Here is a 16,777-nt window from a genome sequence, read left to right on the forward strand (position 1 = left end):
CATCTGAGAGCGAAATAAGATATTGTGACCCTCATTCCTGCTTGTATTTTTTTATAAAATCCGTGTTTTCTCTGGTGCAGATCTAGCAGTTCTCTGAATATTGAGCTCTGTATAACCCCGTCTCCACTACGGATTGGCAGACTTGTGTACATTGTGCATAGACAGAAAGCTGTCAATCCGTGGTGGGGGAGGGGTTACACAGAGCTCATGAATATGGAGGGCCACAGTTTTGGGTCTGGTATATTAACAAATTCTGATGAGGAGATGACATTAAGATTTGGGACTTTCTATTTGTTTTGTACATTGGTGGCTCTGACAGTTTCTCATGCCTCCCATCTGTAAGATACTCTGTTAACTGAGAGATGGTAGAAACTTTAGTCTGGAGCTGACCGTGCCTTCACTTTCATGCTAATGCGTCTTGTATCCTAGGTAGAACCAATGGGTGGAGGTACATAAGCCTAGGACTTTCAATGACTGCAGTAGTATTTGGTGTAGGAACATAATAATTGGCTTTTTTAGTTCTTGTTTTAATTATGTTCTTGGTCCTGGTGACACACAAAATGAATTAATTTTGGTTTGGACAGCTGGTGTTGAAGTCCTGATGACACAAACCATGCTTATTACACAGACTAACACTTATTGACAAACTATTTGATGACTTTTCTTTGCATTTATCATTGCGCATTAAAGCACACCGGTTAGCAGGATTGTGCTCAGTAAACTACATACACTGTCAGGTGGGCAACATTACACTGATTACACAAGAACCACAGGACGGATTTCAACAGCCTAGGTATCATTATAATCTTTACTTTCAGTTTGGAGATAATGATATGCTTGTGCTTCAGGGCAGGACTGTGGGGGGCGCTCTATCCGGTGCTCTGATTACATATTCATCTGTATGCTCTTATGACCGCTCATTGTGCCTTCACTGACCTGCCTCCTATTTTACCTAGCCCTGCACTACTAGATGCATTATGTAAAATAGGAGACAGGTCAGTGAATGATTAGTGAGCTGTCATAAGAGCATACAGATGAATATGTAAGCAGAGCACCAGATAGAGCGCCCCCCCACAGGCCGCCTGAAGCATGAGCATATCTCCAAACTGAAAGTAAAGATTACACAAGAACCACAGGACAGATTTTATCAACCAAGGTATCATATCAATCAGTGTAATGGCCCCCTCATGACAGTGTATGTAGTTTACTGAGCACAATCCTGCTGACAGGTGCGCTTTAATGTCTAACTTATTTACATTTTACCTTATTAGGTATCTGCAACAGCCCTGTCTGGACACTATCAACAGGATTAAGCTTTACAGTGAATCTCTAGCACGATATGGCAAAAGCCCTTATCTGTATCCACTTTATGGCCTTGGAGAACTGCCACAGGGGTTTGCAAGGTAAGACCTCTGCTCTCAAACTGCAATCAATCATCTTATTTTTCTATGAGAATGTTGGAATGCAAAACAGGGATTTTCAGTGGGTCTTCTGGGACATACTCTGTATTGCAGCTTCTTTAACCCCTATTCAGGTGACTGTAACTGGGCTGCAGTACCAGGCACAGCCTCTAGACAACTAGAGCTTTGCCTGATAATACTGTTCTGAAGTGCTGCGGCCACTTCAATCAGCTGTTGCCAATAGCTGGACCTCCACCAATCTCATACAGAATTCATTTTAACTCTGCGTTATCAGTATTGACATATCTGATAACAGTATTTCTGTAAATTTAGTGTTTTCAATCTGTGCTTGTAGTCCGTGAATGGAAATTTTCTAGTTGACAACCAAAGATTATAATGATATCCTAATAATTTACAACTAAAAGTTACCAGACATGAGTTACCATTGACAGGCTGTGGAGTCGGTATAAAATGGACTGACTTCAACTCCTAAAATATAGAATAAATTGGGTACAGTAGTACAATGCAGTATGTGCTGTAAATTTTTTCATAAGAATTTGGGAAAGTTATGAAATGTCTGCTCTGTTCCTGATCTAAGGATTCAAGCTTTTAGGTGAGATGAATCTGTGCTGCACTTTATGAACATGCTCAATAGTGAGGCAGGGCTGTGGAGTCTGTCTGTGGGAGGTTTGGCTGACCGACTCCGCAGCCCTGGTTACCAAACAGGTTTTCTGCTTTTGGATGTAAAAAAAATGGTGAGAGCATCAGATGCCATATTCTAATGACCTTTAGCTCCTGCTCTGCTGTGAGCGTGAGCCGAGTGTCAGTTCTCTGTACTCCGAGCCTCTGTACTCCGGCGATTCGCAGCACAGCTGCTTAGGAGATAGAGAAAAAAATTTCTCCATCTCCTCCATTGCCGGCGTCCACGGTAATTACACTGCACTGGGAAGAAAGCGAAGTGCAGTCCGATGTTTCACACGCACCCATAGACTTGTATGGATTTTAGGCATTAGAAAATTATCTGAGCTTCACCATAGAATAACACTGGTCCGAATGCTATATGATGTTTTATTGCACAGCATTCAGCCGTGCTGTACGCTCGTGTGAGCGAGCCCTAAAGTGCAGAACGTGTCATTAATTAGTGGCTTTATGTAAAACTGCATAGACATAATGGGGCAAAACACACCAGTTAGTCTGAGTTTTTTTTTAAAACACTTCACTCTGACATACTTTTATTTGGTGCTCCTTGCGACCCAAGCTTGAAGCACTCCCATGAATATTTTTCTTTTTTTACTGTGTGTGTGTGTGTGTGTGTGTGTGTGTGTGTGTGTGTGTGTGTGTGTGTGTGATGTAGTGTAAGTGTATTAATATTCTCACCTACCTCCGCCTTCTCCGAGATCAAGCACTGTTCTGAAAATTCTCTGGGTCACACTGTTCTCTGCGTGACCCTGAAATGGCTCCATAGCATTACGTTGTAATAGTCTTCTGGCTCACGCATAGGGTGACGTCAGTGGGAAGTGGAACAGCATGGTGCTGGATCCCAGAGAGCAGCAGTAGGTGAGAATATTACACTCACACTACACATACATACATACATAAATACAATTCATGGGAGTGTTTTTTAAGCGATTTAATCTACAAGTCTTGTGCGGGAATGGTGTTATCGGACTTCTATTTCTAGTATCCACAAAGTCACTTGCGTAGTGACATCATGCGGTGGCCTCAATCCTCCCCTATGTCTGTGCCGACCTGGCTGGTGGGTGGCTGTTTGCTTAGTTTTCTGGAGTGACCTTCCTATACTAATAATAGAAATCTCCTACCTACTCATAAATTGTCTCTCCAGGTTTGGCGGAATTCTAAATGGCTATTGTAGTTTAATTCTATTGCCTCTGACCGTCCACTTTGGCACAATCCGATCCTTCCATCCCTATTGACTGTTCCAGATCTTCATTTATGAATTGTCCCCGGGGGTTAAGTGTTTGTGCGATAGGTACAATAATAATGTAATTTGCACAGTTGCAGGAGACCTCTCGTGTCCGTACATACTAAGGTACTTTCAGCTGAGCCATTCCTTAAATGCACCGTTCGATACACCCAACATCTCTCTCATTGTATTCCCTCATTGGTATTCTTAGATGCCAGGACCCTAAAGGGCTGCTCTCTAGACACCTCTTGTCGGCCAAGATTTGTTCTTCCCCAGTGCCACTGGAGGCAAGATGGACACCTCATTGTCTGCAAAGGACTGTCAGGATGTGACTCGTTTGCATCTCGTGGCCCCCCGCCAGCAATTAACAATAAGATGATCCAACTGTATATTATCTATCAAACCTGTCTGTCAGACTCCTGTTTGCCTACACAAGATGGGCAGGACCCCTTCTGCAGAATTGCCTCTTTGCCATACAGTGGATAGCTATTGTTTTCTTAGCCAAGAATGCCATTTTATTTGTTGTGCAGCACGTTAAATATAGCGTATAAAAAAAGTCTATCGTGAGCTTTCTGATTTATAATAATTGCTTATTTTTTATTTATTTTTGTACCTCAGATTAAGTGCCATTTATGGAGGAACCTATATGTTGAATAAGCCGATCGAGGAATTGGTGATTGAGAATGGAAAAATTGTTGGTGTAAAATCTGAAGGAGAAGTAAGCTGAATTTCTGAATACTTGTTTGTTTCTGCTGGTCACACTGTTAGAAAATACATGATTTAGTGGCCTTACCTGAGAATTTACAAACTGCTGTAGCTCCCTAGAGTTGAAGACTTCAATTAGCCCCGTTAGTGGCACATTTCCTTCTGATTGCCAGGGTTTTATCATCTGATGGTTCAGGCTCTTTAACCCATTCCTGACCTACGTCGTACTAGAACATGACTAAATCGTGGGCTAGCTATAGTTGCGATGGTAACCATTACAGAGCCTTGTGTTGCGTATGGATATTCTGAAGAAGCCAAAGATTTGGCAATACTGGAGCACATATATTTTATACTAGATGGTGGCCTGATTCGACAGCATCGGGTATTCTAGAATATGTATGTAGTTTATTTATGAAGATTTAAGAATAATGCAATGAATACACAGGATTTTCCCGGTAAAATATATACATTATAATTAAGTTTTATTGCTCATAGAACTTAATACAACTGAACGAAATTATTAAACAGATCATCAAAATATATAAACCATTACATGAATATCTAATGTGACTGAACTACGTGGCACTGTGACTGACCGAACTTGTTCAGTAAACGTGACTGAACTACATGGCACTGTGACTGACAGAACTTGTTCAGTAAACGTGACTGAACTACATGGCATTGTGACTGACAGAACTTGTCCAGTAAACGGGACTGAACTACGTGGCGCTGTGACTGACAGAACTTGTTCAGTAAACGTGACTGAACTACATGGCATTGTGACTGACAGAACTTGTCCAGTAAACGGGACTGAACTACGTGGCACTGTGACTGACAGAACTTGTTCAGTAAACGGGACTGAACTACATGGCATTGTGACTGACAGAACTTGTTCAGTAAACGTGACTGAACTACGTGGCACTGTGACTGACAGAACTTGTTCAGTAAACGTGACTGAACTACGTGGCACTGTGACTGACAGAACTTGTTCAGTAAACGTGACTGAACTACTGTGACTGACACAACTTGTTCAGTAAACGTGACTGAACTACGTGGCACTGTGACTGACAGAACTTGTTCAGTAAACGTGACTGAACTACATGGCATTGTGACTGACAGAACTTGTCCAGTAAACGGGACTGAACTACGTGGCGCTGTGACTGACAGAACTTGTTCAGTAAACGTGACTGAACTACTGTGACTGACAGAACTTGTTCAGTAAACGTGACTGAACTACGTGGCACTGTGACTGACAGAACTTGTTCAGTAAACGTGACTGAACTACTGTGACTGACAGAACTTGTTCAGTAAACGTGACTGAACTACGTGGCACTGTGACTGACAGAACTTGTTCAGTAAACGTGACTGAACTACGTGGCACTGTGACTGACAGAACTTGTTCAGTAAACGTGACTGAACTACGTGGCACTGTGACTGACAGAACTTGTTCAGTAAACGTGACTGAACTACGTGGCACTGTGACTGACAGAACTTGTTCAGTAAACGTGACTGAACTACGTGGCACTGTGACTGACAGAACTTGTTCAGTAAACGTGACTGAACTACGTGGCACTGTGACTGACAGAACTTGTTCAGTAAACGTGACTGAACTACTGTGACTGACACAACTTGTTCAGTAAACGTGACTGAACTACGTGGCACTGTGACTGACACAACTTGTTCAGTAAACGTGACTGAACTACTGTGACTGACAGAACTTGTTCAGTAAACGTGACTGAACTACGTGGCGCTGTGACAGAACGTGTTCAGTAAACGTGACTGAACTACGACGCGCTGTGACTGGGGGTTAAATTCCGCGCCAATATCTGATTGACCGCGACCAATCAGCGAAGCGGGGTTTAAAGGGGTTGTCCACTACTTTAAATTAACCCCCCAACGTATCCCCCGGGGCCCCTAATGAATTTTATAAATACCTCATGTTGCCAATACTGCCTGTGCGTGGCGCTATCGCTGACCGCGCACAGGCAGCACGTAACCCCGACCACAACCCATCACTCACCGTGGAACGCGGAACAGGAGACCCCTGGCTGCAGCTGCAAATAGTCGTGACTTAAGCGGAAGCAAGAGCCGGCTGCAGCCTGGGGTCACGTGCTGCCTGTGCGCGGTCAGCTATAGCGCCGCTCACAGGCAGTATTGGCAACATGAGGTATTTACGAAATTAATTAACGGCCCCGGGGGATACATTAAGGGGTTAATTTAAAGTAGCCACGCCAATATCGCTGATTGGTCGCGCCCGGCCGCCCGCGACTAATCAATCAGCGAAGCTTGGTTCAAATCCCGTGCCAATTCGCGGCCGTACTGCTCCTGTCGCAGGCGGCTGGCGCAACCAATCAGTCAGCGACGCGGGATTTCCGTTACAGACAAACTGACAGAATTAGACGATTATATACACTGGATCACAAAGTCTTGATTCCATATATAAAGGGAATATCTTTTATCAACTAACACAAAAAGCCCTTTTATCTATTTATTATGAAAGATAATCTTTAATAGTCATATTTGACAAATATAACATACATAAAGTGCCCGTAAAGTGCCCATAAAAAGTGACCTAGTGCAGGCAGATATATACATTCATCATGATTAATTTTTCCTATTTTCACACCTTCTTACTGAAGACGATAATCTTTCACTACTTGATATATAATATATAGGTGTGAACTTGAACAAAAACAGCCTATACATAATAGGTCACTAATCTTAAAAACAGCAGGAGAAGGTTATTGTAGGTGGGACTTATGAATACATATCTATTTCCCAAACTGCATCAATATACCACATACATGTCAAGGGCTCAACCCTATATATGGAGTCCTTAATCAGATGCTTTACACATATTACAGTATGATATTCACAAGGTTAACAGTGCTAATCCCCCTCACAGTTTGAGTTTACATAATAAGCTGATACTCCATTCCAAAATACTTTTTCAAGACAATAACATGATCAAAGATAGGACTTATCTGAAATATGTATTTAGGTTGCCCCCATCATTCCTCCAAACTCCTCGACGCGTTTCCCCGTTGTTCAGTGGTTCATCAGGAGAAGATCATCCTGCAGAGAGCTATCTTTCATAATAAATAGATAAAAGGGCTTTTTGTGTTAGATTATATACACTGCTCAAAAAAATAAAGGGAACACAACAGAATATAACTCCAAGTAAATCAAACTTCTGTGAAATCAAACTGTCCACTTAGGAAGCAACACTGATTGACAATCAATTTCACATGCTGTTGTGCAAATGGAATAGACAATAGATGGAAATTATTGGCAATTATCAAGACACACTCAATAAAGGAGTGGTTCTGCAGGTGGGGACCACAGACCATATCTCGGTACCAATGCTTTCTGGCTGATGTTTTGGTCAATTTTGAGTGTTGGGTGTGCTTTCACACTCGTGGTAGCATGAGACGGACTCTACAACCCACAGAAGTTGCTCAGGTAGTGCAGCTCATCCAGGATGGCACAACAATGCGAGATTTGGCAAGAAGGTTTGCTGTGTCTGTCAGCGTAGTGTCCAGAGGCTGGAGGCGCTACCAGGAGACAGGCCAGTACACCAGGAGATGTGGAGGGGGCCTTAGGAGGGCAACAACCCAGCAGCAGGACCTCTACCTCCGCCTTTGTGCAAGGAGGAACAGGAGGAGCACTGCCAGAGCCCTGCAAAATGACCTCCAGCAGGCCACAAATGTGCATGTGTCTGCACAAACGGTTAGAAACTGACTCCATGAGGGTGGTATGAGGGCCCGACAACCACAGATGGGGGTTGTGCTCACAGCCCAACACCGTGCAGGACGCTTGGCATTTGCCACAGAGCACCAGGATTGGCAAAGTCGCCACTGGCGCCCTGTGCTCTTCACAGATGAAAGCAGGTTCACACTGAGCACATGTGACAGATGTGACAGAGTCTGGAGAAGCCATGGAGAGCGATCTGCTGCCTGCAACATCCTTCAGCATGACCAGTTTGGCAGTGGGTCAGTAATGGTGTGGGGTGGCATTTCTTTGGACGGCCGCACAGCCCTCCATGTGCTCGTCAGAGGTAGCCTGACTGCCATTAGGTACCGAGATGAGATCCTCAGACCCCTTGTGAGACCATATGCTGGTGCAGTTGGCCCTGGGTTCCTCCTAATGCAGGACAATGCCAGACCTCATGTGGCTGGAGTGTGTCAGCAGTTCCTGCAAGATGAAGGCATTGAAGCTATGGACTGGCCCGCCCGTTCCCCAGACCTGAATCCGATTGAGCACATCTGAGACATCATGTCTCGCTCCACCAACGTCACGTTGCACCACAGACTGTCCAGGAGTTGGCGGATGCTTTAGTCCAGGTCTGGGAGGAGATCCCACAGGAGACCATCCGCAACCTCATCATGAGCATGCCCAGGCGTTGTAGGGAGGTCATACAGGCACGTGGAGGCCACACACAATACTGAGCCTCATTTTGACTTGTTTTAAGGATATTACATCAAAGTTGGATCAGCCTGTAGTGTGTTTTTCCACTTTAATTTTGGAGGTGACTCCAAATCCAGGCCTCCATTGGTTAATAAATTTGATTTCCATTGATTATTCTTGTGTGATTTTGTTGTCAGTACATTCAACTTTGTACAGAACAAAGTATTCAATGAGAATATTTCATTCATTCAGATCTAGGATGTTATTTGAGTGTTCCCTTTATTTTTTTGAGCAGTGTATATAGATAACATGTCCATGCAGAATAAAAATTATTCATAGTGCCACGTGATGACACCAAAACGGCAAGTAAAATACTAGAGAAGCCCTTTATATAACAAATTTACTATACCCCTAGCTGTGAAGTCAGATAGTTACTATACTTGTAGATGAATTCCACGAGGGATGTCGTATGTCTAGGCATAAGATTTCGGCCACAGTAGGGTGGTTTTAAAACCATGATACCTGCAATTAGTGTTTAGACAATGACTCAAGTGGTTTCTGGTGTTCTGGTACCTCAGGGGCTCCACAAATACGAGATGGCATCCACTAACTTACTGTAAAATCTTCAAAAGCCAAATGTCGCTCCTTTCCTTCTAAGACCTGCCTTGTACCCAGACAGTAGTTTCCAACCACAGAAGGGGTATTGCTGCACTTGGGAGAAATTGTGAAACACATTTTAGGATGCATTTCCAATTACACTTTGTGGCAATGAAAAATTTGGAGCAAACTCAACATTTTAGTGGACAAAAAATGTACTCTTCAGAAACATTTTTTGTATTACAATCTGGATTAAAAAATAGAAATCTTGCACTTTTCACACAAGCCATTGGGTTTGTTCTAGGCTCATACTTCTGTCATGGAATGTGAAGGGGTTAATAGATATTTCTGAGTGTTTAAAGCAAGGCGTCAGCAGGAGGCGCCTGCACAAATATGCTAAGTTATTTTTCCTATTAAACCTTGTAAATAACAATTGCTTCTTTTTTCTAGGTTGCCCGATGCAAGCAGTTGATTTGTGATCCCAGTTATGTCCCAAATTGTGTCACTAAAGTGGGGCAAGTTATTCGTGTAATTTGTATCCTGAGTCACCCAATAAAAAACACAAATGACGCCAATTCTTGTCAAATCATCATTCCTCAAAACCAAGTCAACAGGAAATCTGGTAGGATTATAAATCTGCTGAAAAACATTGAGCTTCTATTGAATATTTTCCTTTTTTTGTGATCTGCTGAAATAGGCATGCAATATATGACCCGATTGCTTTTTTCAATTTTTTTTTTTCGTTGTCTTTTTTTATTTTTCCCAAGATATCTATGTGTGCATGATCTCCTATGCACACAATGTGGCTGCACAAGGAAAGTACATAGCGATAATCAGCACTACTGTAGAAACCAATGACCCAGAGAAGGAGATCAGGCCTGCCCTCGAACTCCTGGAGCCCATAGAGCAGAAGTAAGTGAATTTTTTTTATCAATATCTACAGTAATATAATATGTATGTATCTATATTTAAGCAACCTAGATACTAGATTTTAAGTGGATTTTGATCAGAATGGGTTAATGTACTTTTTTTTTCTCTCCTCATTTAGGTTTGTTAGCGTTAGTGACATCTATTCTCCAACTGATTTAGGAACAGAAAGTCAAGTAAGGGTTTTTTGGTTTTTTTATAGAAATATCCACTAGTAAATATAGCATGATAATCATATTACTGACTTGTATAAACTAACACCTAACTAGCTTACTAAATATTGTGACTATTAAATGTATAATCTGCAATCTAATGTAGGCAAAGTATGTTTTTTTTTCTGTAACCAGTTATCTGGTTCTAGGAATGAAATGTATTTATCATTTCATCCTGGTTTTATATATTCAGAAGATTCACTAATTACTTCTGTAGATATGAACATTTCTTTTTTTAATAGTGTCCCTTGGAACGATCCTGAATCTGAGTCCTCAGACTTTTCCCACCTTTATGAAATGTGGATACTGATGTTACTATTATGCAACTAAAAATCCTGTGCTTAAGAATTGTTTTTCTAGAAGCAAGATAAGAAATACGACTTGAGAGCAGAATGGGGGAAACAGTTTGGGGGCTGTCAGTCTTTTCCCATTACTTGCAATATGATCGAATTTTCTAAAGACATTTCAGTTCTTTTAGGCTACGTTCCCACAGAGTTTTTGACACTGTTAGGTTACATGTGGTTTTTCATTGCATTTTTTTGTGCTTTTTTTCTTGCGCTGCTTTTTTGTCTTTTTGGTATGTCAGGTTTTAAATAAAGTTGCTTTATTTTTTTAATTCCTGGTATTTGGCTTTGACAACTTTATTGATATACTTTGGTGCGGATTACATGCGTTTTTGATGCCTTTCTGCCGCGGAAATGCAATAAAAACACGTGCGTTTTTTACCTGCGGATTTTCTAATATAAGTCTGTGGAAAATCCGCACAGAAAACTCAGCGTACCCTCAGAGAAGTTGACATGTTGCAGATTAGAAACGCGCACCACAGGTCAGTTTACGATGTGAGTAAAATAAAAGCGCAGTGAACATGAGATTTCCAGAAATCCCATCCACTTTGTTGGAACTGTAAGACGGTGTGTTTTTGCCGCATTAAAAACATACAGCGTCAAAAAATCACCAAATACTCATCGTGGGAACGTAGCCTTAAAGGGGTATTCTCATCTCTTAAGATCCTATCCCAATATGTAGTAGGTGTAGTATTATTTACCTCTGATTAGAAATGTAGTATAGTTTTTCTGATTTGCTGTGTCTCTTTCCTCATGTGCAGGCAATACAGGACCTTGGGTATCCATGGTTATGACCACTGATATAGTAACAGTTAGCTAGTTGCTAGTGATCCTAACCATGGGATACCTAAGGCCCTGCAATGGCTGAACATGAGGAAAGAGACATCGCAAATCAGAAAAACTACACTACATTTCTAATTGAAGGTATTTGCTAATATTATTACACATTGGGATGGGATCTTGGAGATGGGAGAATATCCCTTTTTAAAGGTGTTTTTTAAAAGAAGCACAAAGAATCTGACACCAATAGAAAATGGTAAAAGTTGGGTATCGGTAGCAAATATCCACACTCCTCTTTATCTGACTGATGGTTTGTCTGTACAGACATTATGGGGTATAAGAATTATTAGCAGAATTAGAGATGTGGTTAAAGGGGTTGTCGATTTGAAAACATGCTATCACCTATCCTCTGGGTTATAACCTGCTAATCTGTGGGTGTCCCACTATAGGAACCCCCCAATGATTAGGAAATATTTAACCCCCAACAGAGAACTTTTATTCCTGTTATAAGACGGAATGGCAGGTTAGATGCCCAACTGCCTCTACATTTATTCTCTTTTATGAGCCTGCCAGAAAAAGTCGAGTGCAGTGCCCCATAGGACATGGATAGAGTAGTGGTCATACATCTGACCTGCTTCTGTATTTTTAACATGGATAAAATAGTCAAAAGTTGGCAATCTGTGAGGGTCACAGTTGTCTGAACCCCATTGATCAACAAGTTATAACCTCTCCTGTGGACAGGTGATTTTAACTTTATTTCACTGGACTACCCATTTAAAGAGAATCTTTCCCCAGTATTTTTCTACCTCATCTGAGAGCAGTATGATGTAGGCAGAGAGACCCTGAATACAAGATGTATCACTTAGATTACGGAGTGCAGCCGTTCTGACAGTTTTTAGATGTAGCAATGAAGCAGAGCTGAGAAAGCTAACTCCGCCCACACCTGGCTCTGTATATACAATTTGGGCACTGTGTCACGGCAATAAGCTCCTGGTGCTAGAACAATCATTGCAAGTAAACAAAACCACAGAGCTTGATGAGAGAGGCATCACTGAAATCAGTGTTTTAACCCCTACCTTCAGATTACATGGCAGAAACCTGCCAATATTCATTTTTTAAAGATTTTAAAGATTCCTGGTTCAGTAAAACAACTTGATATATTGTTAAATGTTTAGATAGTAGGGAGGTCCTTTTCTCAGAATCCTGGTTTCTTGACCAGAATGGAGAGTAGTGATACAGGTTTTTTTTTTTTTTTTTCCAATCTTCTGGAGGTCAAGTCCTGTATTTCACAGACAACACATTGCTTTGAATTTGCATTGTGTAATGCCTTTTAGTCATTTGGTGTCACTGCAGGAGAATGGAACACTAAGAGTATTTCATCCCAAAGGTCCACTCAAAAACCTGCCTCAAAAAGCGCTTACTAAATGCTCAAAGGAATGGACATTTATATTTCTATGTCAAAAATCATTTATAGTTTCAGGTTTTTGAGCGACTTAGTTACTTCAGATTTCCAAAGACACCAATTGGTTAAAAGGAGTGTGCTGTCCACAATTCACGTGTTTTCTGCTCTGAAGATGCTCTCTACTGTTATAAGTGAATGGGAAGACTGAAAAGACTTGGAAGATGCCTGGTTGTCTTTTTGAGAATTTTTGCTTCTAAATCCACTAGCAGTTTCTTTATTGATAAATGGAGATAAGTCTATAAAAAAAAATAAAAAAAACACTCAAAAACCCCCTAGCACTGGTGGTCAAAAATGTTGACATAACAGTCAGGAAACTACCCCAAAAAAATGGTAAAAATTGCCAGCGTTCCCTGAAGCATCTTCCTCTTGAAGAGCTTGGCAGAATAGACTGTGCACATACCCTTATTGCCAAGTTTCCCTGCAAATAAGAGCTGATAGGTTGGGGGTCCCATTGGGGAGTGGGTGGGGAGGAAGCTTTTATTTGGCCTATTGTCAAGGTCCCCTTCTATGAAGTAATGGTGACTGAAGTCAATAACCCCCTTAGCGACATATTAGACACAATGTAATGAAACTTGCTAGAAGATGTTAATGCTCTGTTAATACGATGTTCTGTCCTCTAATGCATAATCTGGAAATGTCCATAGTCCATCCAGAGAGCTGCTCTGGTGCACATGAATGGCCACTATGACATGGTACATTAATTGTCCTGCAGTCAGTGGCGGCCAGACTATGCTTCCATTGGAGAAAAATGGCTGGCTGACACTGTATGCTTTAACCTCTTCCTGACCTGGCGATTTTCCATTTTTGACATTCTGTTTTTTCCTCTTTCTTTCCAGTGCCATACATGTTTTGCTTTTCTGTTAGCATAGCTGTTTTAAGGCTTGATTTTTGCGGGGCAAATTGTACTTTTAAGTGATCCTATTCTTTTTATCATGTCATGTACTGGGAAACGGGGAGAAAATTTAAAGTGCAGTGAAATAGCAAAAAAAAGTGCAGTTCTGCGATTGTTTTTTTATTTACAGCATTCAGTATATGGTAAAAATGATTCTCCAGATCACTATGATTATGGCAATTCAAAATGTGCGTAATTATTCTTTTTTTTTTTTAAACAAATACTTAACTTACCATTTTCCAAGACCCGTAACGTTTCAATTTTCTGATGATGGAGCCGTGTGAGAGATGCTGCTCTGCATCTTGAGCTGACGTTTTTATTAATAGCCATTTTGGGGTAGATAAGATGTTCTGATCACCTCTTATTGCTTTTTATTGCACTGTTGCTTCATATACCACATATATTTTTTACATATTTATTTTTTATTTTTAAAGAGAAACAGTGATTCAATGTTTTTGTTTTTTTCCCCCCTGTATGATGTAGTCCTGTGGCTAGTCCTTTTAAGGGACTTGAACCTGTGATCATCAAAACACTTGTAACTATGTATTATTCTCAACAATAAGACAATATTGCGGAAATCATGGTTTCCTATGAATGCTAGCCACAGGATGGCTTGCATCTGAGTGCAATCATGAAAGGCACGTAGGGTCTTCAGTAACCCCAGCTGTCATGTCAACCCATAGATATGTCGCTGGGCACTGATGGGTGGGTAGAACAATACGGTCTCAGGATTTTCTCTGTAAATGCCTCTGTCACAGATTGACAGCGGCATTTAACAGGTTAATGGCCATCTTCAATCAAAGATTCGGACTCCTCAAATTGGGGAGCTGACAGCATGTGCCAGTAGGTAAGGTGTTAAGAAGAGTTAGTCTCATGAAGACAGACTGATGTAATAAGGATTTTACTGAAGAAAGTAGACCCTTTCTTTCTAATACCAGTGGCACATTAATTCCTAATTTTATTTTTGATTGTCTCTTTAGATCTTTATTTCACGCACATATGATCCAACAACTCACTTTGAAACTACCTGCAATGACATCAAGGATATCTACAAGAGGATGACTGGAGCAGAGTTTGATTTTGAGGAGATGAAGAGGAAGAAGACTGACATCTATGGAGAGGACCAGTAGACTCCTGCACCACGTCTGGGAGAATTCCGGAATCTGCTACAAAAAACACATTTGGGAAATTAGGAACACTGTATGAAACTCAATATTGCAAGGCCTGCTTTTTATAAAAACTGAAAACCAAGAATACCGCACTGGTGATTGCTCTGTGCCCCTCTCCTGTTTCATTTCCTGATGAAGCTGCTGTCCAGAAACCAAATCTGTTCTGCCATTTCCAGCTTACTCTTTGAAGGAACTGATCCTTCTCAGTTTGACTGTAGAAGTAACTCATGCTATGAAGTTCTATGCCTTCACTTCTGACTTTTTATCGTTATTTTAATGTAGATTCCGCTTTGATATACTGAATCATAATGCTTTCTTTTTAGAAATATATCAGGATTAAATGAAGTATGTAACCTATGATCGGTTTAATCTGATTTGCTGTAAGAAGCTTGAAAGTCTTGTGCAGCACCTCAGTTACTGCCATCGACTCGCTGTGTTACTTTATGATCAGGTCTGTTCTGCTACATGGAGCTCCCAGTGTGTTATTCTTGTGAAGTTTTCAATCTCCTGACACCAGCTCAGAAATATTTGTCTGCAGACTAATGTCCATAGTGTTATGCAGGCAAGGCTTGCATTTAATTCTCTCAAATGATAAAAACACGAAAAGCAGTATTGAATTGATTTGAGTCCTAACTTCAAATGTTGCTTTAAATAGGGATTGAATTAATGTCTGTACTGCAAAAGTAAAGCCAAATTGTGAAAACGTATGGTGTTTTATTGTCTTTGTGGTTGTCTTGTGTTCCGATATGACACTTGTGTCCCTTACATCAAAAGCGGCTTTCAATTTCCAGCAGTGATATATACAGTTTCTCTTGACCACGTGTACTCTAAAACTATGGCCAACACTGGTGTTGTATTGAATGTTACATTATACTTTGGTGCTGTAATACATTCTGTGCCATTAAATTGCACTATATAAACTTTCAGATTTTGCAGTGATCTAAAGTCAGTCTATAAAGCTGTACCAATTACTCATATAATTCCAATAAAAAGGTGCCCTGATATCAGCATCCATCCTAGTTCTTGGCTGCGCCACATCCAGCCGGTGTCTGACCCGGATATAGAGCTGCTGGGACAGATGCTGAAAAGTAGAACAAATTTATTTTTAAACACTTTGCAGAAAAAAAAAACAGCACAACCCTTTAAAGTGTATGAAACATTATAAAGCCTGTTATTACGGGAAACTTAACAAATCTTTCACTTTCCAAGTAGCCTGTACACCCCCTAAGTTGCCCAAAAAAATCCATGCAGAATAAAACTAAGGGGATATTTGGCAGCAGTCTCTTGTGATGTGTAGCCAGCTGGAAACATGACAATTTTAAAGGTTATGCACAGAGTGGTAATGGTGTAACCAAGCTCAACAAAAGTCCCATAATCACTTCCTATAGCTGTGATTTAAAGGGGTTTTCCACTTTAAAAACAACACGCTCTCACAGTCATAAGTTTGTCTTACATGTAAAAAAAAAAAATGTATATAAAAAAAATAAAAATAAAAATCAACCAACCTGCTTCAGTGCAGTCTCCACTGTCTTTGTTCTCTGTAGAGCAGATGTGATTTCCACAATGCTGCAGACTATAAGTGCACTCTGCTCGAGTAGATAAGCTGTGAATAGTCTTTATACCAAGGCATTTGTAGTCATCTCACCACTTCATGCTTTTAGTCTACGTTGATAACTTTTTATAGTTATCCAACCCAAATTGGTGTCTTACCACAATCCACACTTGCCTCCAGGGCTGTGAAATTGGTAAGCCAAACCTCCGACTCGGACTCCACAGCCCTGCTTGCCTCACTCACTGCTACGGAAGCCATGTTTCCTTTTCCAGCTTTTTCTTTGCTTTGATGCAGGCCTGTGTGAACTGCACTGGATTAGGGGAGCAGAATAAGCCCACTGTATAAATTCTGATTTAAAAACATTTCACACAACAGTGACGTTACATTGACCGGATTCAATAAAATC

At 40.9% G+C, this 16,777-nt stretch overlaps 1 protein-coding gene across 1 annotated transcript in view; it reads left to right on the forward strand.

Annotated features, from left to right (window-relative positions):
* GDI2 (GDP dissociation inhibitor 2) overlaps positions 1 to 15,745 on the forward strand; it is a 31,550-nt gene extending 15,805 nt beyond the window's left edge. Inside the window, exons 6-11 of the mRNA XM_073652469.1 lie at positions 1,272 to 1,403; positions 3,943 to 4,042; positions 9,484 to 9,655; positions 9,801 to 9,945; positions 10,082 to 10,136; positions 14,631 to 15,745. Coding sequence (XP_073508570.1) covers positions 1,272 to 1,403; positions 3,943 to 4,042; positions 9,484 to 9,655; positions 9,801 to 9,945; positions 10,082 to 10,136; positions 14,631 to 14,780 — 754 coding nt within the window. The 3' untranslated portion in view covers positions 14,781 to 15,745. The remainder of the gene's footprint in view (positions 1 to 1,271; positions 1,404 to 3,942; positions 4,043 to 9,483; positions 9,656 to 9,800; positions 9,946 to 10,081; positions 10,137 to 14,630) is intronic.
* The last annotated feature ends 1,032 nt before the right edge of the window (positions 15,746 to 16,777 follow it).

The sequence above is a fragment of the Phyllobates terribilis genome, unplaced genomic scaffold (assembly GCF_046119375.1).
Source record: "Phyllobates terribilis strain yellow unplaced genomic scaffold, ASM4611937v1 Scaffold_11__3_contigs__length_659146591, whole genome shotgun sequence".
In the NCBI taxonomy this organism is placed as follows: Eukaryota; Metazoa; Chordata; class Amphibia; order Anura; family Dendrobatidae; genus Phyllobates; species Phyllobates terribilis.